General features: G+C 38.9%; 1 protein-coding gene across 1 annotated transcript in view; it reads right to left on the reverse strand.

Moving 5' to 3' along the window:
• Positions 1–8,702: 8,702 nt before the first annotated feature.
• The window catches only part of tbx15 (T-box transcription factor 15), a 101,515-nt gene continuing 82,408 nt past the window's right edge, over positions 8,703–27,809 (reverse strand). Inside the window, exons 7-8 of the mRNA XM_048540202.1 lie at positions 20,477–20,574; positions 8,703–10,699 (exon numbers count right to left, since the gene is read on the reverse strand). Coding sequence (XP_048396159.1) covers positions 9,921–10,699; positions 20,477–20,574 — 877 coding nt within the window. The 3' untranslated portion in view covers positions 8,703–9,920. The remainder of the gene's footprint in view (positions 10,700–20,476; positions 20,575–27,809) is intronic.

Here is a 27,809-nt window from a genome sequence, read left to right on the forward strand (position 1 = left end):
CCTTCACAAAACCGTGCTGACTATCCCTAATCAATTTATTCTTTTCTAGATGATTGTAAATCCTATCCCTTATAACCTTTTCCAACACTTTACCAACAATTGAGGTAAGACTCACTGGTCTATAATTACCAGGGTTGTCTCTACTCCCCTTCTTGAACAGGGGAACAACATTTGCTATCCTCCAGTCATCTGGCACTATCCAGTAGACAATGACGAGTTAAAGATCAATGCCAAAGGCTCGGCAATCTCCTCCGTGGCTTCCCAGAGGATCCAAGAATAAATCCCATCTGGCCCAGGGGACTTATCTATTTTCACCCTCTGAAGGATTTCTAATACCTCTTCCGTGTGAACCCCAATCCCACCTAGTCTAGTAGTCTGTATCTCACTTTGCTCCTCGACAACATTGTCGTTTTCTGGAATGAATACTGTTGAAAAATATTCATTTAGCACTTCCCCTATCTCATCTGACTCCACACACAACTTACCACTACTATCCTTGATTGGGCCTAATCTTACTTTTGTCATTCTTTTATTCCTTAAATACCTATAGAGAGCCTTAGGGTTTACCCTGATCTTATCCACCAACAACTTCTCATGTCTCCTCCTGGCTCTTCTGAGCTCTGTCTTTAGGTCTTTCCTGGCTACCTCGTAGCCCTCAAGTGCCCTAACTGAGCCTTCACATCTCATCCTAACATAAACCTTCTTCTTCCTCTTGACCAGAGATTCCACCTCCTTCGTAAACCACGGCTCCCACGCTCTACAGCTTCCTCCCTGCCTGACAGGTACATTTTTATCTAGGACACACAGGAGCTTTTCCTTGAATAAGCTCCACATTTCTAATGTGCCCATCCCCTGCAGTTTCCTTCCCCATTCTATGCTCCCTAAATCTTGCCTAATCTCATCGTAATTGCCTTTCCCCCAGCTATAACTCTTGCCCAGCGGTATACACCTATCCCTTTCCATCACTAAAGTAAACATAATAGAATTGTGATCGCTATCACCAAAGTGTTCACCTACTTCCAAATCTAACACCTGGCCGGGCTCATTACCCAGTACCAAATCTAATGTGGCTTCACCCCTTGTTGGCCTATCTACATACTGTATCAGGAAGCCCTCCTGTACACACTGGACAAAAACTGACCCATCTATAGTACTTGAACTATAGTGTTCCCAGTCAATATTTGGAAAGTTGAAGTCCCCCATGACAACTACCCTGTCTCTCTCACTCCTATCGAGAATCATCTTTGCTATCCTTTCCTCTACGTCTCTGGAACTATTCAGAGGCTTATAGAGAATTCCCAACAGGGTGACCTCTCCTTTCCTGTTTCTAACCTCAGCCCATACTACCTCAGTTGACGAGTCCCCAAACATCCTTTCTGCAACTGTAATACTGTCCTTGACCAACAATGCCACACCTCCCCCTTTTACCATCTTCTCTGTTCTTACAGAAACATCTAAACATCCCGGAACCTGCAACACCCATTTCTGTCCCTGCTCTATCCATGTCTCCGAAATGGCCACAACATCGAAGTCCCAGATACTAACCCATGCTGCAAGTACACCCACCTTATTCCGGATGCTCCTGGCATTGAAGTAGACACACTTCAATCCAACTTCATGCTTGCCGGTGCCATCTTGCTTCCCTGAAACTTTATTTCAGACCACCCTACTCTCAACCTTTTCTATAGTCAAACTACAATTTTGGTGCCCATCCCCCTGCTGAATTAGTTTAAACCCACCCGAACAGCCTTAGCAAATTTCCCCCCCTGGATATCGGTACCCCTCTGGTTCAGGTGAAAACCATCTTGCTTGTAGAGGTCCCACCTACCCGAGAAAGAGCCCCAATTATGCAAGAATCCAAAACCCTCCCTCCTGCACCATCCCTGTAGCCACATGTTCAACTCCTCTCTCTCCATATTCCTCGCCTCACTAGCATGTGGCACGGGCAACAAACCAGAGACAACAACTCTGTTCGTCCTAGCTCTCGGCTTCCATCCTAGCTCCCTGAATTTCTGCCTTAAATCCCCATCTCTCTTCCTACCTATGTCGTTGGTGCCAATGTGGACCACGACTTGGGGCTGCTCCCCCTCCCCCTTAAGGATCCCAAAAACACAATCAAAGACATCATGCACCCTGGCACCTGGGAGGCAACACACCAACCGTGAGTCTCTCTCGTCCCCACAGAAACTCCTATCTGTCCCCCTAACTAATGACTACTGCTCTGCTCTTCTTCCCCCTTCCCTTCTGAGCAGCAGGGACAGACTCTGTGCCAGAGACCTGTGCCCCACTGCTTTCCCTTGGTAAGCCCCCCCCACCCAACAATATCCAAAACGGTATACTTATTGTTGAGGGGAATGGCCACAGGGGATCCCTGCACTGCCTGTCGGTTCCCTTTCTGTCCCCTGACCGTAACCTATCTGCCTTTTTCCTGTACTTGAGGAGTGACTACCTCCCTGTAACTCCTCTCAATAACCCCCTCTGCCTCCTGAATGATCCGAAGTTCATCCAGCTCCAGCTCCAGTTCCCTAACGCGGTTTTCAAGGAGCTGGAGTTGGGTGCACTTCCCGCAGATGTAGTCAGCAGGGACACTAGTGGTGACCCTTACCTCCCACATTCTGCAGGAGGAACATTCAACTGCTCTGTACATCATATTTGAACATTACTCAACAGATGAATGTACAATCAATGCTGTGTATTAAGTTGAGCCTATATCTGAGTCAGAGATCCAAAAAATGTGAATTTTGGAAGTACCATTGATTTGAACCAGATCAAACTCTCAATTCAAAGCCAGGATTCAGAAAAGACTGAGTTAAGTTCAGCCCTGTGGTATTGGATGGCCAGCATTTGGAATGATTCAGATCTGACTTCCAATTCCATATGAATGGATTTGGTTCATACAAAGATCAAACCAAATCACACAAAGGACAGTGTGCTCATCCTTACCACATCTGTGGCACTTATAGAAATGTGGCATTTTTGGTAGTGCATCTGCAATAGATTTAAACTCATTTTGTGTTTGATTTATTGCAACACAAAAAATGTGCACAACTTTAGGAGACTTCAAATGATGAAATGAAGACTTTTCTTGTGATTTACTGCACCCAAGAAAGAAATTGGAAACATTAAGATCTGTGAGAGATGTGTCATGGGCACCCAAACACATGGAATATAGACAGCGATATATGTGTGTTAAACATGAAATGTGAAGCATTTACACAACAGATTCACAACTGCAATAAGCTTTTGAAACTTATTGAAATATTTCTCTGTTCTGCACAAAATCATTTTCATTGCATTTTTACATATGTCTGATTGGTTTGTTTTATTGGCTACATTGTTGATTTACGGTAAGGATATAAATAAGCTTTTATAAGCAACACATCAAGTAAAGAGGTTCATTTAATGTTATTGTCCCTCGGATCTGATTTTGTTGCTTAAAGGTGACATTGTTAACTTCTGTGAGGCTTCACAATTGATATGACTTTCAATACCTGTTAATAAACTTGATCGTAAGATACATATTAGAATTGCTGCAATCATATTTCATGTCCAGTGGGGCCAATTTGCATATATCAACTGCAGGAAGTAGCTCACCAGCACTTCATTCTGTTCAAAATTGTTGCTTCACCTCACATCCTGCTTCAAGGATGACCAATTGAAAGAAAAATCTGTAGTTTTACTTTCCATCTGTTCCTTTTTGTTCCCTGACGTCTTCCTATACTTATACTCAAAATCATAGAATCCCTCATACTATGGAAACAGGCCCTTCTGCCCAACAAGTCACACTGACCCCTAGAGCATCACTCCCCGACCCACACCCCTATAACCATCTGAATCCACACATCCCTGAACACTATGGGCAAGTTAGCGTGGCCAATCCACAGAGCCTGCACGTTTTTGGACTGTGGGAGGAAACTAGAGCACCTGGAGGAAACCCACGCAGACACGGGGATAATGTGCAAACTCCGCACAGACAGTCGCCTGAGGGTGGAATTGAACTCGGGTCCCTGGCGCTGTGAGGCAGCAGTGCTAACCACTGAGCCAACATGCTGCCCTTCATATAATAATTTGAGGGGGGAATCTTTCAAACTATGTTCCCTTTCAATATGGAAGCAAAAGGCTCCACATTGAAGTAGCAAGCTGATGCTATTTTTGTATCCAGATCAGAAATGTCCTACATTTAGGTTCCAACACCATCAGTGATTCTGAGGCTGTCATTCATCCCTTTTATATGATTGATATTATTTTATCATATTATTTTAGATATTCACATTTGAAAGACAAATTGCTACGATGCGTTTCAGTTTTTGTTGGAGTTGAACTGCTAATGGTTGGTTACACAGTGAGGCATTTCCCTGACAGAATGACAATAAATTCTTAACTGTTTGATTCAAGTATCTTAAGTACCTCTGCATTTCAGTGCCATGGCTGCTGGTTGCAAATATTATTAATAACAGCAAAAATAATTACTTTTTGGTTGTTTTTGAATGTTTCGGAAGTGAACGGTTTAAGCAATATAATAAATAATCGTTAATCAATTCTGAAATGTGTTACAGGGCTTTTATCCAGAATCTTACCCCAACAGCATTCGTGAGTTGATGCTAACATTAAAATCACCCTTTGTTTGGTATCCAGTACTTAGAAAGATTGATGTTTGAGTCTCTCATTATTTAAAAAGTTGTTTCTGTTAAATTTAATCAAATATTCAGAACAAGCAGAATTTCAAATTTGATTTGATAAAGTTTAAAGTTTAGTTACTGTTTTGTTCTAAACTGTAGTTACATAATGAATGTTGTCTCATGTTGTCACAGAAGTAAAAATAAGGTTTATAGGGAAATAAGATGAACAAAGCAAAACCTCAACCTGAATAAAGTTTTCAGTGATACTTGAATCAAACTAGGTTGGTATAACTTGGCTTAGATTCTGAGGCTGTACTGATCTAACTGGTTGCTGTAAGCATGAGGCTAAGATAAGGTGCTGTGTGAAACTTCATCAAGAAGTGTGCAGTCGAGTTTCAGATTCCCAGAGAATCCAAAATTCAGAGCATTCCTAGATTTCAAGTTGTTTTTTTTCAGGGGCAGTAAGTGATGTCCTCATCACATGAGGGGTTTGCCAAACAAAGAAGGACAATGGAGTTGTGTGTATAGATGCTAATGTTTGGACCTCAATTTAGCATCATATTAAAATGGCTACATGATAGACACAGTGGGCAAAATCTTATAAGACACTCAACGACGTGTGCTAAGGAGTGAAACGTGGGAGGATTAAATGGGAGGTCCAGCGAGACTTTTCTCAAAATCGGAAGCCACCAGTCTCATTTTCACAAGAGTTCTGGGCATCAAGATGAGATTTGTCACTCACGGAAGTGGGGGTCAGTAAACATTAGGGTTATTGCTCACTATCAACCTCAGTAACACCAAATCTCACCTCATTCATTCACAGATTCCTGCCGCACAATGGGACAGACAGGCACCACGAATTCTTGGTACAAATGTCACAGCAGGTACTTGGTGACTCCAGCTCACCACTTGCTCTTCCTGACCTCCATTGTGAACACCCATATCAAAATCTAAGAGTGTACTCCAGGTCAGCAGCCACACACACTCCACTTCCACAGATACTGGAATCCAACACGTGTTAGCATCTCCTCACCCTCATATCACATTCTGATTCACTCACAGTACACTTCTGTACATTAATGCTGTACTTTGGAGCTCACCTGCACTTATCACTGCAATGGAATAGATCAATGAGATGAAAGTGGCTGGCACAGCTCTTAGTGCTCGTGCAAGAGGGGGAAAGTTGGTGAGGTCTCCCCAGTAGGTGATTAGGCAGCATAGAGGTTATACAGGGTTAGTAGTTTGGGACTGAGCAGGGTTGACATCAAGTTGGAAAGCTGTGCATGCATTTGTAAGAGTGATAGACCATTGGAGTAGCAGAGACTAAATGTGAAATAGCAGGAGAGGAAATGTTGGCACTTGCCCCAACAGTGAAGAGAAGGATATTGCTTTTCTTCCTACATTGCTGCATATTCTTCCAGATGGCAACATGGGTGGCAGCCTTGGACTGTCTGCAGGGGGCAGTGTCATGGCCTCCATTGCTGGTCCTGAGAGTACTAGATGACTCCCTGCACAATCCTATCCACCAGGACGTCCAGGTCCATGTTACAAAGCGGGACACCAATTTCCCTTTATCTGCCAAGTTCGGGATAAATGTTACAAAATGTACAAGGTGTCTCAAGACTGCTAGTACCTTTTATAAATGTGGCACCAGCATCAGGGATGCTGGTCTCTCCTGGGACATCCTGGCTGTGGCACATTCTTCTGGCTGCAGCAAGTAATATGATCTGGCTAGTATAATATGAGAGGGGTGTGGTTGTTATTTAATGAGGTGAATCTGGGATGATAGCATGTGAAAACTCATTACGCTTTGCCCAGGGAAACCTTCCATAAAAGACAGTGGTAGTTTGCCAACATATGGTAAGATTCAGGCAATGAAAGTTGAGGGCAAATAGTAAAATCCGATGGTGAGAAAAAATAAAAAAAACTGGACAAAATGTGAAAATGCTTACAGCCTTCAATGAAAAGTGTTGAATTTTTTTTACATAATTACATACTTTGAAACCTTGAGCTCAATAGCCTATTGAAATTTCCCTCATTAAACAATTTGATTAAAATATTAACTTCTGCACCCAGAATGTGAATTTTGATTTATTATACAACACACTCTTCATTCCTCGCAGCCCCTATATGTAAAGGACTGTTCAGCTCATTCTTGCCAACCAAGTATGTTACCTAAGTCTATAGAGTTCTCCTATGTCACGTACCATTCAATCTAAAGAACCTCCCGAATATTGTTTATAGTCCTTGGGCTCAATGATCTCCCAAATGTGACACATAATTTAAATTAGAGAACTCACTACCATAACACTGTTTAATTCACTGCAGTATACTAATACCTTATTTAATCTTATAAATATTGATGTAAAATTCAGTTTCATATCAAGTGTAGTCTCTAGTTCATCATAGGGTTCCCCATTGTAATGCACAGTTTAATTCATGGACTCCCTTTGATTGAATATTGCTGAGTTCACCCCTTTCCCTTCTGTAATGCAATCTGCAGATCATGTTCGTCTGAAGTTAGCGATGAATTACAGATACCTGATACACGGGCACATTTGATAACGAAAATGCCAATCGTAATCTTGTTCATGGTTGCAGGCCAAGTCTGGACTAGAAAACTACAGACCAATCAGAGAAGTGACAGTTTTGTTTCTAGTCCAAAAATTCAAAAATAGAATTGTTAATTTGTAAAAGAGAATTCAATGTATCAAGCTATGTATTATTGGATCTTTCCAAGAAACCAAAAGAACTGCGGATGCTAGAAATCTGAAACCAAAATATAAATTGCTGGAAAATCTCAGCAAGTTTGGCAGCACCCGTGGAGAGAAATCAGAGTTGACGTTTCAGTTCCAGTGACCCTTCTTCAGAATCTGTTAACTCTGATTTCGCCCCACAGATGCTGCCAAATCTGCACAGATTGTCCAGCAATTTCTGCTATTGGATCATTGTTTGTCCAAGACAAAGGCTATTTTTGAGATGCATTTTACTTGTTCACTTAGGAAACTATTACATTTCTTTTCAGGATTATTGGCTTTCACCCTGAAAGATCGATAGCCTATCCAAAGAGTTTTTATGCTAAAACCTTTCCTGTGAGTTTGGGGTTGTTTAATTTGGTGCTGTGAGGCACTTTAAACTTTTTCTCACATCTACAATTGAGGAGGTTCTTCAGCTAGAAAGGACCCTTTCGGAGAAATAGGATTTAATATATAAGGCCACTGAGTTTGTTCAGGTTGACTTGGACAAAACAGTTTGGCTTTTCCCAGAAATGCAAAGTAATTGTTTGTTAAGCAATCCTATAACTGGTCTATTTGCTCTTCTTGTGGAAAGAAACAGCTTCACAAAATTTGTGGGGATGGGGAGTTGAAAGGACAATATTTGCAGTGAGGATCAACTGAATGCAGCATGTAAGAAGCTATTGCTGGGATTTAGCTATTGTGGCAAAGTATTGTGCAAAATGCAGGAAAAGGTCTATTCCGGCCAGGATCTTTGCACAAAATTCCAAAGGAAAGTTGGAAGATCTTGCTCAATGTGTTTGCAATTGATAATGTTCTAGAATGCTTAAACATGCATCTGTACCTGAGCTCACTAATTCCTTAAAAATAAGATCTAAAGGCACAAAGAGTTATAGAAAAGAGCCCAAGTTCACTGGCAATCAATTAGAAATGCTTGAGATGTCTGATATTTTTTTAAAAAATTAATTCTAATTTTGATTGGAAGAATGCAAGTAACATAAGATGGAAAGATGATACAGTTGACTGGGATGATCCCAATGACATGGGTATGAAACATTTAGCTGGACTTCAGTCCTCAGGTATGTCATTAGCTGCTGCTGCAGTTGCTTCAGCCTCTTTGTATCCAATTAACAAGCATAATGTTGTTACCTGGCCACTGCATCTTTAAAATTATGTATCTGTCCTCTGGCAATTAATTGAAGTATGATAATGGGCGTCTTGAACTTTGCCTATTTTCAATGCAAACACATCACCTTACCATTATGCTGCATCAGACAAAATGTAACGAGAGCATAAGCACAATGGTAACGAGAACATTTGTTTAAAAGGAGCATTTTCACAAGCATGGTTTCATTCCCGATACATTTTTAATTTGATTTACAGATCCATATACAGAAGATTGCTTCTTCGCAAGCACATGTATTTGAACTGGAAGAAGTTCCCATTATTAGATTAGCAGATCCAAACGCTTAGCACAAAAGAGTCAATAGTTTCCTTGCAGGTAATTCACCAAGTTCTGTGACCATCTTAATAAGTGCTTATTCTTCTTTTGGTGAAGCTATGTTGTGCTAAGAGCCAGAGATGGAGTAAATTTTGTGTGCCTTTCTGCTATTTCATGTGGCACATCCAAACTAAGAAGTCCAATGGAACAACCTTGTAGACTAATAATCTAATAGGATTAGTTAAACGCTTTTGTTCTTTGCACAACATTGTCTCCCATTCTTATGAGTGCACAGTCAGTTAAAACGAGCATTTTAGAAGTAACCAAGTTTCACTATTAATAGCTTTATCCAGCATCAATTAGAAATGTTCGCATTTTCTTCACAGTGAGTTCAAATACATACACTGTATTTTCTACACTTTGTTTAAGTCAGGTATTGAACTTGTCAACACTACAGTTTTGCAAAATTGCAAAAGAAGAGGAAAACAAAAAGACAAATGAGCTTGTTTCTTAGAAACTTAAAACAAAGATCTTCTGTTAAGGGCCAAACACAAAGTGACATTGGAATGGGCCATTTTAAAAATGCTACAATACAACTTTCTGATTGGACAGTTCCGGACACAACAATATGGAATACAGGAACAATCCTAAATGAGACATAACACTTCTGAGTATTGAGAAAGTGGAGCAGTTTTTCCTCAAAACTAGACAACATACTTTGTCAGTACATATTTCAATATGCTTCAGTGCAAATCACATGTGTTTCTGCAAGGGACAGGTATTTGTCCAGTTTTGGGGAATCAAGTTGCTTATAGAAGCAGAATTATGCATTAGAAGCTGTGTAAGATGGCGAATAAAAAAATTCTAGACAACGAATGGAGACCTAATTACATTTATATTTTCTGCACTCAATATAGTTTCACTCAGGTTTGTTTCTCCCAATATCATTAGTTTTGAAGTGTTATGGGGCCTTGTAGGATTTTGACTTAATTAAGAAGATTAATATTTGGAGACAATTTTGCTATTTTTGCTAGTATTGAAATTAACCCAATGTGGAGGCCCTAGTGCATAGTGCTGTGTGTGTATGGACAACTCAGGTACAGACTTCGTTGTTAAATATTCTTCTTATACCATATGCACTGACATTTGAGAAGAACTCCCTGGGATAGTCCCATATTGTCTAGTGTCACAAGTATTCTGAGGCTGCTGGGAAGGAGTGGAGCCAATCACATGCATCCCATCCATTCCCGTGGACAAGAACTGTCTCTCGCTGAAGGCCCCATTGGGAGAGGAGGAGCAGAGTAAAGTGCTTTGGGAGGCATTAAGTTTCTCAGGGCCGGCTGCCAGTCTAGGGGAGGCAGCAAAGTTGTAACCATAAAGGTTATATGGATTGTGTAAAGAGAAAGCATTGTAGGAACTCTGTTGGACATGACTACCACTAAACATGTGAGATGAAGAGGTGTTAGAGTTAGGACTTCCTGTTTGCATGACGTACTGAAACTGGGAAGCAGTAAATGGTGGCAGTTGACTGCTGTAAGCATCCATCTTGTTATTGCCTTGTAATGAAGAAGGGGTGGGTACTGCAGAGATTAGCGAAGGTGTCTTCTGTGGAACAAACGTTTCTGTTGGCGGTTGAGAAGAAGCGCTAGGACCTTGTAGTCGATTGTATCCACCCTCAGCTAGAGCAGGATAACTCTGCAAGGTAGCCATGTTGCCTCGGGCACAGGCTGGGTATTCAGAGAGGTTGAGATTGCAGAATTGACTCTCCCTGCAGCCAACATTAAAGGTGTTTGGGGCCAGGTGGAAAGTAGGCGGGGAGCAGGATGGAGACAGTAGATGGGAAGATGCTGAAGGGGATGGAGTTCCTGGGCTAGATGTTGTTGGTGATGTTCCTGTACTACCTCCTGAAATCAAAACAGAAAACACCAGATAAATAAATAATCTTTCAAATTGAATCAACTTCGCGTCTTCTCCAAGTTATCTTACAAGTGACGCTAATTTCAAAACCCTATGGATAAGTACATATGCTTTGGACAGGACATCAAAATTTTACCCACAAGGAAAATAAATTAATTTTGTTGTTTCTATAAATTCAGAAGAGAACATATACGAGAGGATGAACAAAGAAAGGACAATTTGATAAACAATTCTACTTGAGTCATGGTTAGTTATTTTAACATTCCAAACCTATAAATTTCCAAACTTCTTGGCAATTGTTTCTGTTTTTAGCTTGTTTGCAGAAGTTAGTGTTTAAAAGTTGAGAACAAAATTATATGGATACAGCGATCTAAAGTGAACTGGAAAATTAAGTGCAAGTGAAGGATCTGTAGAGTTGCAAATGCAGATATTTAGAGGGATCCTTAATAATACTCAAATGGTATATTCTGTCCTGGGAAGGACACAGTCTGTGGCTGACTAAAGAAATTAAAGATCATATCCAATTAAAAGGAAAATTATACAATTTTGCAAAAATTAATGGCAGTTTACAAGAATGGATGGACTACAAGCAAAAATTAGGACAAACTAAAATTAAAACTAAAGCATGAAGGTCAGCTAGAAATATAAAAAAGAAGTGCAAATTTCAATTGGTACTTACAAGGCAAAAAGAGGAAATAAAGTGAGTTTTGATCCTCTAGACTGTGAGGCTGGGTTATTAATAAGAGCAAATAAGAAAGTGACAGAGGAATTGAATAGCTATTTTGCATCCACTTTCACTTTTGAGGAAACAAATAACACCCAGAAATAATCCTCCATCGAGAGGTGAAAGGGAGGAGCTTCAAATACTTGCAATCATGGGGTAAAGCTATTGCGAAGGTTATTGAAACTAAAAGTTGGTGAAAAGCAGGAAGAACCTGGAACCTCTCCAGGACCTAACAGGCTGTATCCTATGATTGCTAAAGAAGTGATTGTTGAGATAGTAGCTGCATTGGTTTTATTCTTCCACAAGTTTCCTGGATCCTATCAGGTTGGATAATAGTGATTGTGACTATTCAAGGAAGGAGGGAGACAGAGAGAAAGAAAAATAGTCCAACAACTAAGATAGGAAAAATGCAAGAATCTAATTTTGAGGAGGATATAGGCAGAATTTAGGAAATCTCAACGCAATCAAGCAGGGCCAATACGGCTTTGTGAAAGAGAAATCATGTTTGGCTAATTTATTACAGTTCTATGAGGAAATAAGAAACAAGATGTAGATGTGGTGCACTTGGATTCCTAAAAGACATTTGACAAAGTACCACATCAAAGGGTACTATACAAAATAAGTGTTTGAGTATGGGGGTAGCATGCTGGCATGAATAAAGAATTGGTTTGCTAACAGGAAACAGAGTATGCGTAAATGGATCATTTTCACAGTCAGCAAGATGTGACAAATGGAGTGCCACCAATGTCAATGTTGGAGCCTCAAATTTTTACATCTTGTATAAATGAATGAAGGGACCAAATGTATAGTTGTTAAATTTGCTCTTGACAAAGACAGGTCATAAGGTAAATGCTGAATAGAACATCAAGGAGTCTGTGAAAGGATGTAGGTTAAATGAGCACATACTAGAATAATTTGGGAAAATGTGAACCTGTCCACTTTTGCAGGAAAAGAAAAAGGGTGATGTATTGTTTAAATGCAGAAAAATTGCAAAACTCAGTGTACAGAGGGACTTAATGTCCTACTACATGAATCGTTAGCTTTGTGTGCAGGTGCTGCAAGTGATTAGGAAGGCAAATAAAATACTGTTTTTTCTCAGAAACAGAATGGAATATAAGAGTAGGTATTTTCCCCCCACAGCTGTAAAGTGCATTGATGAGATCATAATTAGAAAACAATGCGCAAGTTTTGATCTTCTTGCTTAAAAAAAGAACATAATTGCAATTAAAAAATTTAGAGATGGTTCACTTGACTCGTTCCAGTGACGAAGGGGTTATCTTTATGATGAAAGGTTGAACAGTTTCGGCTTTTATCCATTGGAGCTTAGAAGAATGACAGTCTTACTGAAACATATTTGATTCTGAGGGGCTCAGGGGGTTTGGCAGAACCTGTGGAGAGGCACAGAGAGACATACAGAAAAACTCCTTTCTGGAACTGAAATGAATCCAAAGTAGAGTCATAAAAGGCTTAAAGCATTAACTCTGTTTCTCTGTCCACATGATCTGTTGAGTTTCTCAAGCATTTTCTGCTTCCATTTCAGATTTCCAGCACTTGCAGTATTTTGTTTTAAATAATGGGTTCTGAGGGAACTTGACAAGGCAGGTGCTGAAAGAATACTTTTCTCGTGCACAAGTTTAGAACCAGCAGGTACAATTTAAAATCAAACAGTCTCCATTATGATACAAATAAGTAAAATTATTTCTCTCAGAATGTCATGAGAGTGTAAAATGTCTTGGTAGTGTAGACAAGGTCAGTGAATACCTTAAAGGCACAGGTAGATAGATTCTGATTTAAAAGTTGTCAAACTGAATCAGGGTAGACAGAAACTTGGAATTGAGGCCTCAATCAAATCAACCATGGTTTTATTACATGACAAAGCAGCATTGAGGGTTCTGCTCCTAACTTGTATATTCCTATGCTTATTGTCTGGAAAGTGAGGAAGTCTTACACCCTAGGTCAACATGTATATTGCTATTGTCTGAGAAAGCAGGAGGTAATGCTGGTCAGGAAGTGAAGTTGTTAAATGTAATGGGAGAGTAATTATGTTACAGTGATTTGAATTTATTGACCAATGGAAAGGAAAATTGGGCTGTTTGTTAGCAGACTGCAGCTTTGTTATTGTCTATTATATACCAGTATGGAATCATAGGAGGATTTCAATTGAGAAGGAGGCCATTTGGCCTATTATGTCTGTGCTAAGCCTGCAAATTGTTTTCCCCCCCCCCAAATGAAAAGCCAATTATCTAATTCTTTAATGAAAGCCATAATTTAGCCAGCCCACCTCAACTCTAATTCAGAAGGCTGTGGATTCAAATCCTACTCTGAGCGTAAAGTCAGACCTGAGATGCCATTGAGATTCTAATGGAGGTGTTGTATTTTGATTGAGATAGTAGATCAAGACCCCATCTTCCATCTTAGCTGGATATTTTGAATAGCAGAACAATTTTACCCAGTGTATTAATGTTTATCTGTCAATTGACAACACTAAAACAGATCATATAGTCATTATCACATTGCTATCTGTGGGAACTTTCTATGTATAAATTGGCTGCTGTATTTCCTACATTACAACATGTATACACTTCTCATGTACCCCAATAGCTGTGAAGCACTTTGGGATGTCTTGGGATTGCGAAAAATCTATATAAAAGCAAGCGCCCTTTCTATATATTTTTCGTTTGAAATATGGAGTTCAAGAATTCAGCTTTGTGCAATTGACTCTAAACTTGAAGACCAGATTGAGAAAAGGCAGAATACTCTTGGCCAGTCCAAATATTATAGATGGTTACTGAAATACAGCATCAAGCAGAATGAAGTAACTATGAAGGATAAATCAGAATATGAAAATAAATCAATCTGCCAAACTTGGATCCATTCCAAACCATGATTGAAAGATACTGTATTTTATTCAACATTTGGCATTTGTACAACATTTTCCCAGTGACTTTCTTCTGTCTTTTCTATGACATCATAAAAGACTGTCTTAAGCAACCAGGATTTATTACACATGTAGAATGTGTCTCCAATTGAAAACAATGGGAGAGTGTGAGAGAAGTAAAACCATGCATTGCTCTGGGCAGTATGAAATTGGCATACATAAGAACACTCAATTGGTTTTAAATGAGAGGAAAATACAAGTCATATCCATTGCCAATTAGGCTAAGGGTCAAAATGATCTATTATTATTAGAATGTGATTTACATATTCCTTTACATTGATAATTTCTACCAAATCAATTTGAAAATAAACACAATAGGCTTTAGCATTGCATTGAAGAATTCAGAAACATCATGGGAAAACACTTTGCTTGTTCCATAAAATAAACTGAGTCTCAAATGCAGCGTGTGACAGTGATCTATTGTTCTTCCATATCTGCAAGCAGATATCAAAAAGAATACACGAACAATGCATGACAGCACCACATAATAAGTTGGAAGCTCTTCCACCATTAATCTCCAAAATGATTTGCACAAAGTATTAAATTAATTGTGGTATCTAGAAGAATTCTTTTTTTCTAGAAAGAAGCAGGTGAAGAATACAATCCTCATGCAGATTGAGAAGCAGATTTAATATCTCTTGCCTCAGTTAAAAATTGTGCACAGCTCAGAGGGGAAAGAAAAGATCAAGGTACAAAAGGAGAAATAAAATTAACAACTATAAAGAAAATGTTTAAATTAACTTTGCAAATTATTATAAGCTAAATTTACATGATAAAATATGACATGTATTTAGTGTACGTGATTAAAATTTATCAGGAAAATTATTTCAGCAAGAAGTACTAGTTTATTGCCTTGAGAGAACTCTGACTGACTGAATCATACCATGCTTTCCACATTGTACAATCCTGAATAAAGACTTAGTAATCCAGCCTTGTAGTTGCAATGCAGACATCTCTGTCAGCTAAACAAAATGTCAACTCATTTAATGTGCCTGTTAAAATTGCTGGCCACTATAAGATTGAGCGTTTAATTCTCAGACTGGCTGCAGACACCTTCCCAAACATTTTGACAAAGAACCTCAAAGTAAGGAAAATATGACACTGTCCATCTGTTCAATGCTATACATTCATATCTTCAACCAGATTCAGGTGAAATAGGATTAGTTCCTTAACTTACCTGAAGAAAGAAACCTCAGAATGAAAGAAGCATGTTCTAATTAAATTAGCATCCAGCCCAGAATGATTTGTTAAGTGGTGGAGATTAATGAAACTGAGTGCTGTTTATTATCACTTTGCCTATTTTGCTGCAATTTGTCATAAATCACTTTATTCCAAAGGTTTATGTTTCACACTTTTAACACTCATCTGACAAGCTTCTGAATTTGAAATTCAAGGCTCGATGCAACTTAATATTTGAAACCTCAAGCTTCTTTCTGAGTTAGTTTCCATTCTTGCAGAGGGATGGAAATTAGGATTTAGGAGCATTGTCACTAAGTTGCTTTCTCCCATATATAGTATTATGGATCTGTCTTCATTATAGTCAAAATGAAAGAGGTTTTTTTTAATTTAGATGGATGCGTGTTGGCCAGCCAGGCCTGCATTTATCATGCTGCACAAACTGCCCTGGGCAAGGTGATGTCATCTTGAAAACACCCACAGTGAAAGGAGTTCCAGTGACAGCGTAGGAACTGAAATATATTTCCAAGTCAGGATGGTGTGTAATTTGGACGGGAAACTTGCGAGTTCTGATTGTGGTCCCATGTATCTGTTGCCCCTATGCTTCTCAATGATAGAGGTTGCAGGCATAGACAGTACTGTTAAAGGTCCCTTCATGACTTACTGAAGTACTTCTTGTAGATGGTAGACGTTGCTGTCTCAATGTGCTTGTGGTAAAGGGAGTGAATCTTGAAAGTGGTGGACATGAAGCCAATCAAGCAAGCTGATTAATTCTAGATAGATTTCAGCTTCTTGAGTAGTGCTGGAGTTCTATCCATCTATAGCAACTGGAGAGGGTTCCACCTAACTCCTGACTTCTGTTGACAGGCACTGGGGTACAGTTGGTGATCTCCTTTCTGCAGAATTCTTAGTTTTTGATCTGTGTTCACAGCTAGAACATTTATATGACTAGTCCAGTTCAGTTTCTGCTCAATGACAACACCAGAATGTTGTTAGCAAGGGATTCACAGATGGTGATGCCCTTAAATGTTAAGGGAAGGTAGGTGAATCTCTGTTTCAGGAGATGTCATCAAAAATGGTGTGGTTACTTGCCACCTATCAGCCCAAGCATGGAATTTTACCAGGTCTTTCTGATTATGGAGACAGATTGCTTCAGCATTTAAGGATTTGTAAATGGTGCTGAAAAATTATTCAATCATTACTAAACATCCCCACTTCTCATCATATGATAGAGGGAAGGTCATTTAATGAAGTAGCTGAAGAGGATTGGGACGAGGACACTACCTCAAGAAACTCCTGCAGTGATGCCTTGGGACTGAGATGGCTGATCTCCAACAACTGAAATCATCTTTGTGCTAGGCATAAAGTCCACTCAGTCAAGAGTTTTGGCCCAATTCCCATTTACTCCAATCTTGCTAGGGCTCCTTAAAGCAATACTCAGTCAACTGCTGCCTTGATGTCAAGAGCAGTCACATTTCTTCACCTCTGGAGTTCGGCTTTTTCATCCATGTTTGGACCAAAGTTGTAATGACACTTGGAATTGGGTGGTCCTGGAAGAACCCAAACTGAGTGGTCAGTGAGCTGGTTATTACTGAATGATGAAGAAGAATATAAGAAAGAGTTGTTATACTTAAAAATGAATATTTCACCTAGGCCAAATGGGATGCCAAGTACATTATGGATGAAAACGATGGAGGCACTTGCTACAACCTTCCAATCTACCAATAGCAATATGGACCGAGCAGCATTAAAAGACTGGAAAATTTCAAATGTTACATCCTTATGAAAAAAAAGTAGGTAAAAGTAAATGAAAGGTCAGTCAATTTGACCATGGTGGTGGGAAAGATCTTAAAAATGATAAATCTGGGGTCAAATTAACAGTCATTTGGAGAAGTTGGATTAATTAAGCAAAGCCAATATGTCTGGGTTCACAGCATTTCATGTTTAACTAAGTTGACTGAGTGTTATAATGAGATAAAGAAGAGGGTTGACGAGAGCTGATGAATTTAAAACTTGCAGTTGATATAATATTGCAATGTATTATGACCGGTGAGAAGAATAGTGATAGACTTTTAAAGGGACATAGACATGATGGTGGAACAGGCAGATATGTGGCAGATGAAATTTAATGTGGAGAAGTGCATAGTGATTGCTCTTGGTAAGAAGAAATAATATGATAACAAGAAGGGGCAGCACAGTGGCTCAGTGGTTACCACTGCTCCCTCACAGAACCAGGGACTCAACTTCAACTCTACCTCCAGATGACTGTATCAGTTTTCTTGCACAATGATGTGCGGGTTAGGTGGCTAGCCATTGGAAGAGTAGGGATAGGGGAGGGGTGTGAGTCTGTGTGGGATGGTCTTTGGAGGGTCAGTGTGGACTTGATGGGTCAAATAGCCTGCTTCCACACTGTACGGATTCTATGATAAAGGGTGCAATTCTAAAAGAGATCATGAACAGACAGATGTATGTAGGTATATGTGACCAAGACACCGAATGTGGTGAGACAGATTGAGGAAGTTATTTAAAAAGTATAGGAATTCCTGGACTTTATAAATAAAGGCACCAAGTACAAAGGCTATGAAGTCATGATGACTGGCAAAGTAAATAGCAACAGTAGAGAAAAACATTTTTCATATAACAACTTGATAAGTTCTGAAATAGAGTGCCTGAAAGCTTTTTAGAGGCAGGTTTAACTATTATTTAACTCATTGTTGAAAGCCAATCTCAACATACAACATAGAAGATTACAGCGCAGCACAGGCCCTTCAGCTCTCGATGTTGCACTAAAAAACCAATCTGAAGCCCATCTAACCTACACTATTCCATTATTATCCAGATGTTTATCCAATGATCATTTAAATGCCCTTAAAGTTGGCAAGCGGAAAGAATTGTGGCAATAGTTGTTTAACAAATCAATAGGACTAGTTAAATTGCTCTACCAGCCAGCTGGCATACATATGAAGGATTGAGTGGCATTCCTGTGTGCTATTAAAATTTCATGATGTGTCTAAGGTGCAGGTTTCCTATGGAGAATCTGCAGAATTCTGAGTATTACAGACTCAAAAGCAATTGCTCAAGAAATTAGAAGTTCCTCTGTGCTACTCCTGTACACATGGAACCCTCTGAAAGTCTCCATTTAAGTCAGAGAAAATAAAACACTCTGAAGAAATTAAGCAAGTATTTACTGAGGAAATGTTACATATTAAATACAATATGCTGGATTTTGTGAGGAGCAGCGATATATGCTCCTTCCTTTTTATGATAGGAGGGAGACCCATGTTTCTGAAAGGAGATTCCAGAGGTGCAGTTCCATTCTGACAGGTCTTTCATTGCTTAGGCCTATCAGAGGAAGGCAAATCATGTGCCCTTTTCACAGCAGTCAGCCACTGGTTTCTGAAATTTAAAGATCCTGACATCCACAGTGACAGCTCCTATCAAACAATAAGTCGATAAAGTGCTGAGAGACGAGGATGCCAGTTCACTCATGCCAAGGTATGCAGGTTGCCAGCTAGGTAGAAGGCCAGGTGGGTAGAATAGGGGTGCCCATGAGCAGCATGCCAGGGGATTCAGGTAATTGACGCAATGTTTTGGGTAGGTAGGAGAAATCAGAACAGACAGGTTGGAAAGGTGGTAAGGGGAGGGGTGAGGTGTGGGTGAGAGGGCAGGGGAGTGGAGCCTCCATCAGGTCCAGAGTCAGGGGAGGTGTTGTCAAGTCCCAGGGTCAGAGACAGACTGGATCTGGAATGGAAGAAGTGGGGAACTGAATCCAGATCAGGGAAGGCTGGGAGGGTTGTCTCCTGGGGTTGGAGAGGGGTCAGCTCCTGGTGGGAGGGGTGAAGAGGGGGAGATCTGGGTCTGGGAGATACATATGGTCTTGGGGAGGTGTGGTTGTGGGTCTGTTAGGGAAGTTGGAGTCAGTTTAACAGCGACTCAGAAATTCCATTTTTTTTTAAAACCAACCTGATTGAACGTGTTACGCACACCTCTGGAGGAGGTGGGACTTGAACCCGGACCTCTTAGACAGAGGTAGGTATACTAGCACTGCACCATAAGACGCCACTGTTAAAAGCAAATATGGTGATATCAGTCTATTTACATACGATTTCAAATTTTCTACAGCTTGCCCAGTTTATTTAAAAAGAGATGGCAAGTGTGAGATGTGAGCTCCAGATCTCCAGTTTCCTCATAGGTCCTTTTAACCTTCTAAACCATGATTCCTTCCATTAATTTGGGAGGCACATTACATATTCAATAGTCTAGCTTTTCCTGGATACAGTTACTTAATTTTTTGGAATCCTCCGCATTTTCTTACGTAAGTAGGTATTTTTGAGTCTTCCAGACATTGAGGAACTGCCCAGCAGAATCTTCAATTTCCCAGGCAATTCCTTCAGAGGCTGCTATAATGGGGAGTCCACAGAAATTTTCCAACTCTCTCCTACTATCTCCTTCATTAAAATGCTCTTTAAACGTTACCTCTAAGCCAAACTTCATGTCATAGGTCCTCTTGTCTGCTTATGTTATTCGGGGATAAATCTTGTTAAATGGTGCGCCTGTCAAACACTTTGGGTTATTCAATTTATTCATGGAATGTGCGCATCACTGGCTGGACTAGCATTTATTGCCCATGGGCAGTTAAGAGTCAGTCACACTGCCGTGAGTCTGGAACCACATGTATACGAAACCACGTAGGGATAGCAATTTCCTTCCTTAAAAGACTTTGGTGAACCAGGTGAGTCTCTCTGACAATTGGCAGCAGTTTAATGATTGTCAATGGATTCTTAAGTCTAGATTTTACTACATTAACAGTGCTTTCTAACAAGTTCGTCATTGTTTTTAGGAGGTAATCAAACAGTGACTGTGAAAATAGCTATTAAAATCCTGTAACGTATACAGGACAAAATGAAAAATATAGGTAAATATTACCTTGTTGCTTTTGCATGTTGGTAAAATCCTCAAATGTGAGGGTCCGAACAGGAGGTCTCCAGAAGGCATATGTCTCCATGATGGCCTCCAAACCAGTTCTGATCAAAAGAATGCAAAGAGGAAATATAACTGTGTATAGCTTCAACACACACATCAATCTCCCCATTATCCTGTTTCCAGCTGGTGTATTTTTTTCACACACTGTCTCAGTCAGATTTATGCTCCAAAATTTTCCAGAAATCTATTCTTAACCCCTTAACCAGCTTGTTTTATGGGTTTCAAATCTTTATTTTGAGCCATGTCGCTTTTATATAGTCGATTAAAAAGATAACGTTTAATTTTGCAATTGTTGCCTTCCAAAGCTTTTGCATTATTGTTGGTCTTCCACAATTCAAATATACATGTGTCAAGTATACTCCCTTCTTTCCTAAAATAATTTCTCAAAATAACATGGCTTATGGGCAAGGTATTTTATGGTGAATACTCTAAAGGACAAGAACTGGGGAGTAGATGGGATATTGGTTTAACATTTCCAGGTCATTAAGTACCGACAGATGATGGATGTTATTTTCCACACATTTACTGTCAATTCATTATTTTTGCCTTCTGATTATTTTTATATATCTCCAGTCCTAGAAAAGAAAATAGTAGAAAGTTTTTACTAAAAACATGTTATGTACATGGCATAAATTACATACAAAGAAGAAATTGTAATGAGTTTCATGAAGGAATTTGGAAGGTGTATATCAGGATTCAGAATTAATGGAAAGGCATCAAGGAATTAATAAAGTGGAGTGAAGTATGGATGGGCTAAGTAACTTCTCCTGTCAGAACTAGTTTTCTATGTATCTTTCCTAAATGTGTAGTTATTACTCACAGAACATTGTAGCCCAAGATGACGGGTATGGCTTTGAATTTCACATCTTCTGAGAATTGGTTTTCTCTGGATTCTGTAGTTTTCTCCCACAGTCCAAAGATGAGCAAGTTAGGTGAATTGGCCATGCTAAATTGCCCATAGTGCAGGGATTTGCAGGCTAGGTGGGTTAGCCATGGGAAATGCATGAGGGTGGGTGCAGATGGAATGCGCTTCATAGGGTTGGTGTGAACGCAATGGGCTGAATGGCTTGCTTTCAGATTGTAGGAATCCTACTCTATTTTAAAAAGGTGACTGAGTGAATCGGCGACTGAGAGAAAAAGGAGAGTGATGAAAAGAGAGAAGGCAGAATGATGGACAAGCAAATGATTGAGAAAAACTTGTAAAAATGGACAGAGAATTCTCTAGAGAAATGGAAAGTTTTAAGAGATTAAAAGGTATGAATAAAGATGAACAAGCCCAGTAGTGGAGAGAGATATGAAGGAGGATGTATAGGTGAGGAGAGAACACTTCAGCACAAAAAAATTAGATGATTGAGGCGAAATGATTTGAGACAATAGATGTTTAACTGAGGCTGAAAGAGCATCTCGAGAATAAAGTTATTTGAAAGGCTTTACTTTACAATGCTAATTTGATCAATGTAATATTGAGGGATTGGGATGATGGTTAGTGGGATACTGTGTGGTTATACATAGAAACACTGAAAATAGGGGCAGGAATAGGCTACCCGACCAGTCGAGTCTATTTGGACATTCAAATTAATCATGGCTGATCCTCTCTTTCTCACCATCATACTCCCACTGTGTCCCCATACAATTGACACCTTCCGCCTGTAGAAATATATCTATTTCTTTCTCAAATATAGTTAATGACCTGGACTTGACAGCATTTTTGACAAGAAAGAATTCCAGAGAATTTTGAGGTAGGGGTTCAATACTGAATGAAGAAATTTCTCCTTTATCTTAGTCTGAAATAATCTACCACATATTCTGAGACCGTGATGCAGCCAGGGGAAGCATCATCCCTGTTTTCTATTTGGTCAGCCCTGTCAGGATTTAATCACAAGTACAGGTAGTTGGTGTATGGTATAAGGAAACTTGATTCTAGCAGGAAGAAGTGTCATCACTAGACCATACTTGTGATTATTCAGTCACATCTATTGTACCTCAACTGCACTCTCACAAAATCAACTAGGGCAGGTTATGCTTGTAACTTTTTCTGAGTTGTTGCATCAAGCTGTAAGCACACATTCAAAAGAAGTTTCTCTGAAGATGTGCTGGCACAAACACAAGAAATAATAGAAAATATTAAACCCTAAAGTAGTTAAACATATGCCCTCATCTTCTAGCTTGACTGTTATTTACTTTTATGCCACTTTCGTACTGCAGTACAGTCAAATATTCTTAGATCTTTCTTCCAATCCTTTACATCGTCCTTCTTCTCCAATCCCATCACCACATCCACACCAACCCCCAACCACACACACATACATACTTCTCACTTGACTTTCACCTCAAATATTGAATGATGTGTGTTAGTGAAAGACACATCATCACATTTCCAAATGGAGGCTCTTTTAGTGATTGATTCTTTTATTTTGATCTACCAGCTATACTTTCAATTGATGTACAAGATAGTTGCAAAGAAGTGTCTGAAAGGGGGTTAACAGGAAAGGGCTGAATTGACCTTCCTTGCCTGCTTGTGATAGTTGTTTATAGCATGGAATTTCCACAAAAGTTGTTGCTTCAAGCTTTAAATCCCAACCATATAGAAAATTGTTGCGTTCATTATCCATGTAATTTTATCAAATCTATCTTTAATCACCTCCATCCAATTCATTCATTTCACCAGGTCAGTCACAGAAGGTTTCCAAATTCCCCTAACTGTTCCACACACTTGCTAAGTCTTCATTCAGCAGGTAGTTCTACTCCCGTTACCATCTATCTGACTGAAGCTCTGTCCAATTAGAGAAGCCATCCATCACTGTTTTCCTGTTACATGTGTGCTGTAATTCAAACACCTCAGACCATATGAAATTGTAGTTAAGCTTGCTAATTGTACAGTTGTTCTACACTCCACATATCCTAGTGGTTTGCTTAGAATTACTTGTTTATTCTGCAGATTTAATCCCAACAATTAATTTATACTTACCCAAGAATATAAATACAATTGGTTTCCATGGGCCAGAAAGTTTTTCAAGAGACATTGCATGACAGAAATCAAAACTTTTGACTTCATGAACTTATAAACTTCATGAAACAGAATACCAAACGTGTATTTTTTTTATATTTTGTTGCATTGTATAAAAAAAATTACAAGGGTTTTGCAGCAGTTGAATGAATATTTGTTGGTGATGAACAACAGTTGCAGCTCATCATCATTATGCAATATATTAGAAATGGAAGCCTTTGGTGCAGTAAAAGATTATGAAACACGGCAGGGGTTACAAATGCTGTTCTTCACAGAATAGCTGTGCGTTAACGGGTCTCCTTTAATTTACAGTGAAGTAGGATTTGTATAGGGAGAGTGGTGAGGTCACGTTAAATGTTTCTACCTAGGGACAGACCCAAATGGTGTGGCTACTACTGTGGAAGGAACTCCACATGAACCCGATTGAAATATCAAGATATAGTTTCCATACATATTCACCCTGGGCTCTCAGTAATGGATCAATTGCTTTGGAGACACTGGGAGTGCGACAAATTATTGTGTGGAAGGACAGAGCAGTCACTGCTGTGATGAGTAGAAAAAGACAATTTTGTAGAATACTAGAGTTAGCTTCCTGTTCAAAAAGGCAACAAAACTGACAAAAACTTTGGAACATAAAGGAACATAGAGTCACTGTGTGAGAGTTGGTCAAGAAAAAATTATGCTGAGCGAATAATTTTTGAAGTACATAAATTTAAGGAATATTTCAATTTGTTAATGAAAGGAAGTACTTCGACGTTAAGTTTAGGGTATTGGTTGTCTGTTAAGCGATGTTTCGTATTATGTTGATTAGTATCAGTAATTTTCATTGGCTATTGGGAAATTTATCTTTTCAAAAGCAGAGCAATCTCTACAAGGATTATAGAATTTAAACACAATTTTCTCAGTTTTGAATTGGTGTGCAAGGTATTTCAACAGAAATTTCAATTTTGCCATAGTTGAAGGTATGGAAGAAAGAAATAAAGGTCTAAGCTTTTAGCTGATCCATGTTTTGTTTTGGAATTCCAGTGCAAATTACATCAAGGATTATTTTTAACATTGGCATAGTAACACCTATCACAATGATAGTTCCTCTTGCCTCTATCCCAACATCCCTAATCAAATTGGCCATGCAACTTTCAGGAAGGCTCTTAATGTTAATTTTTTTATAAGTGAGCACCTTTGTGCTGATGGTATGCTAAGGTTCCTAAGATATTTAGACTCTGATTATAGTCTATTTATGTTACAGAATTTGAATATTGCTGGAAAAAAAAAGACAGCTTGTCAAATTTTTTCATCTTATTGTCATGACAATAGGTTATAATGCTATTCTTGCATCTATGAAATTAAAAATCAGTATAAACTGTTTTTCTGTTTGAATTTTGGTAGTCCTGCATCTGTCCAGATGAGTGCAAGATGATATGCTTTGATATCATCTCTTTTCCTTCAGCTGTAATCTGACTAGTGAACATCATGAACTTATAAATTTCATGAAACAGAATACCAAACGTGTATTTTTTTTATATTTTGATGTTGCATTTTATAAAAAAATTACAAGGTAGAAATGGAAGCCATTGGCGCAGTAAAAAATTGTGAAACATGGCAGGGGTTACAAATGCTGTTCTTCACAGAATAGTCAGTCAGATGAAACTATAAATGAATATCATTGAAAAGAAAAGGCACATTTTGCCAAAGCTTTTTGTCTGGCATTCACAAGACAATTTATAAGCAGTACTAAATTAAAGGGAAACAACTCTATGAGAAGACAGTGCTGATTGATTGGCCAGTGGACTCTGTTTGGTAGAGGCATTGCCATGGAGAATACACTAGTTAATAATGATGGTCAGTTCAATCAGAGATAGTAAGAAGTGCAGATGCTAGAGACAGAGTTAACAGAGTGTGGAGCTGAAGGAACACAACAGGCCAGGCAGCATCAGGGGAGCAGGAAAGCTGACGTTTCAGGTCAGGACCCTTCTCTAGATCTGAAGAAGGGTCCCGAACCGAAACGTCAGCTTTCCTGCTGCTTTGATGCTGCCTGGCCTGCTGTGTTCCTTAGCTCTGCAGCGTATTATCTATGGTCAGTTCATTGTCAAGTTTGGTTAAATTTTAAAGCAAGCAAGTCAATTCTGGTTTGTTGCTCTGAGAAATAAATCAAAGGATGGCTGTCACCTATTTCGTTCAGATGAAGTAGAGCACATCAAAGCCATCCTGCAGGATAATGGTTACACTGATCATGTAAGTTCTTGCTGTATTCATGCGAACTGATGAATATGCCAACCTTTTTGGCCCTGAAAAGTGACCTAACTCTAACCCTAAATACATATTACACTGTAACTGTCAGGTATCTTGAACATTTGAGCAACAGGTAAAGTTAGCTGTTACATGCTGCTACTATGCAGTAGTTATATGAGTGGTGTTTGCCACTAATGGGATTCCACCATCAAGCAAAGACACCATTTTGTGTCACGCAAATGAGAAACGCTGTACATGAATTCAGTGCCTGTGTTATGCCAGATATGTTGGCCATGCATGCCACTGACCGAATTGTATCAACACATATCCCTTTAGCTGTTCATGTAAGTCATTTACAGACTGTACTCAGCCACCCTCACTTGCAAAACTCAACACAGTAGATCACATTAGTTTTGATTCTGCAATCAGGTTTCTGACATTCTGTGGCTCATTTCTCCGGGCAATACCTTCACCAATAAGAGTCAACGTGGCCAGTTTAAAATTTAAACAAATCTTTTTACAGTTCACTGTCAATCATCACTAACTGGTACACTATCCATGACAACTTCTCTACCAAACAGAGTCCACTTTGGTTTTCCTTGCAAATTGTCCTCATGTTAGCAAGATGAAAGATTCAACAAAATGTGTTTTATATCAGAGACACTCAAGTTCTGTATGATCAAATGACTATTTGTAACCTATAAATGGTTCTGTGCAGTTTTTTTTTTGCATTTTTAATTGTTTAAAGTTAAGTAACCACCAGGTTATAGATTCGACACTAATAAAAAATGTTTTTAATGCTGAGTTTAAAAAAAATCTGTTACGATGGTAGAACTGCACAGGCTGCCACTCACATACAACCAGGACATTTTTCCCCCTAATTAAAGCTAGAAAAAAGCAATTATGTTCTATTAAACTTGCCATGTGTAGCTGAAATAAAATAATTACTTCTACTGTTTCATTAAGTATTTATTTAAAAAACTAATATTTCTAAGAATAATACATTTTAAAAATGTAACAATACAAATTAGGTCATGCAAGATTGTTGCATTGCAATTATGCAAATAAATTTGTGTAGACACTAAAACTATAACTTCACTTCAGAGAACCAGCTCAATTTGGTTGTGCATATTACCTCTGGATCGCCAGCTGTGTGCAAAGCAGAAAGTTTACCCTCTTACTGTTGTAAATCTTCCAGAAATCCCAGAGTCTTCAGATTTGTCACAATTCCATTTGCCAACTTTTTATTTACTTACAAAATGTTGTATAACTGAGTTAAACACTGCAACAAATTCCAAAATTTCTAGATTGAATTGACATTTTGACTAATTTCCATGTTAAGTATTCAGTTCTAAGCCTGCATGATATCACAGCATTTGTGAATAATCTTCATTACATCATTGATGAGATTAGAATTTGTTTTAACCTGTTGTAGGATTCTCATTTCGTAAGTTTTAGCAAATCAAACAGTTGATTTTGCTTCTCGACTTTTTTTGTGTTTACATCTGTTGGAAATTGATGATTTCAATGGAAAAAGAAATTTTTCTTGCACCACTGAGTTCATTGCCTTCTATTTTGATTTAAGATTTCATCCAGTGAGATAATGAGACTTTTTAAATATGATGGAATTTCCCAAACAGATGTCAATGGAACCAATGTATTTACATGGATTCCCTTTCTTCGTTGCATGATGTGTAGCAATGAAAATTGACTCAACCCCATTTATGCACAATCATTGAATGAACATTGTTGTGGATTCATACATGTAATCATCTTTAATTAGGGAACTGGCCAGGCTTTCACTTCAAGGGCGTGCACAGTGTTTCCGTTCCTCCTTTGCCTTGTTTAACGATACTCAAGTGGATCTCGGGAGTCCAGTTGATTACAGATTCAATAATGACTATTCTATCACTACAAGGTTACTTGAAAATATCACCAAAATGCTGAAGACAATGCTTCACAGTCATTGATAAATCTGATGAAGTGTCACCGCACAGTTCTGAGTGAGTCTCCAGGACTGGTTCCATCTGCCACATATTG

The sequence above is a fragment of the Stegostoma tigrinum genome, chromosome 12 (assembly GCF_030684315.1).
Source record: "Stegostoma tigrinum isolate sSteTig4 chromosome 12, sSteTig4.hap1, whole genome shotgun sequence".
In the NCBI taxonomy this organism is placed as follows: Eukaryota; Metazoa; Chordata; class Chondrichthyes; order Orectolobiformes; family Stegostomatidae; genus Stegostoma; species Stegostoma tigrinum.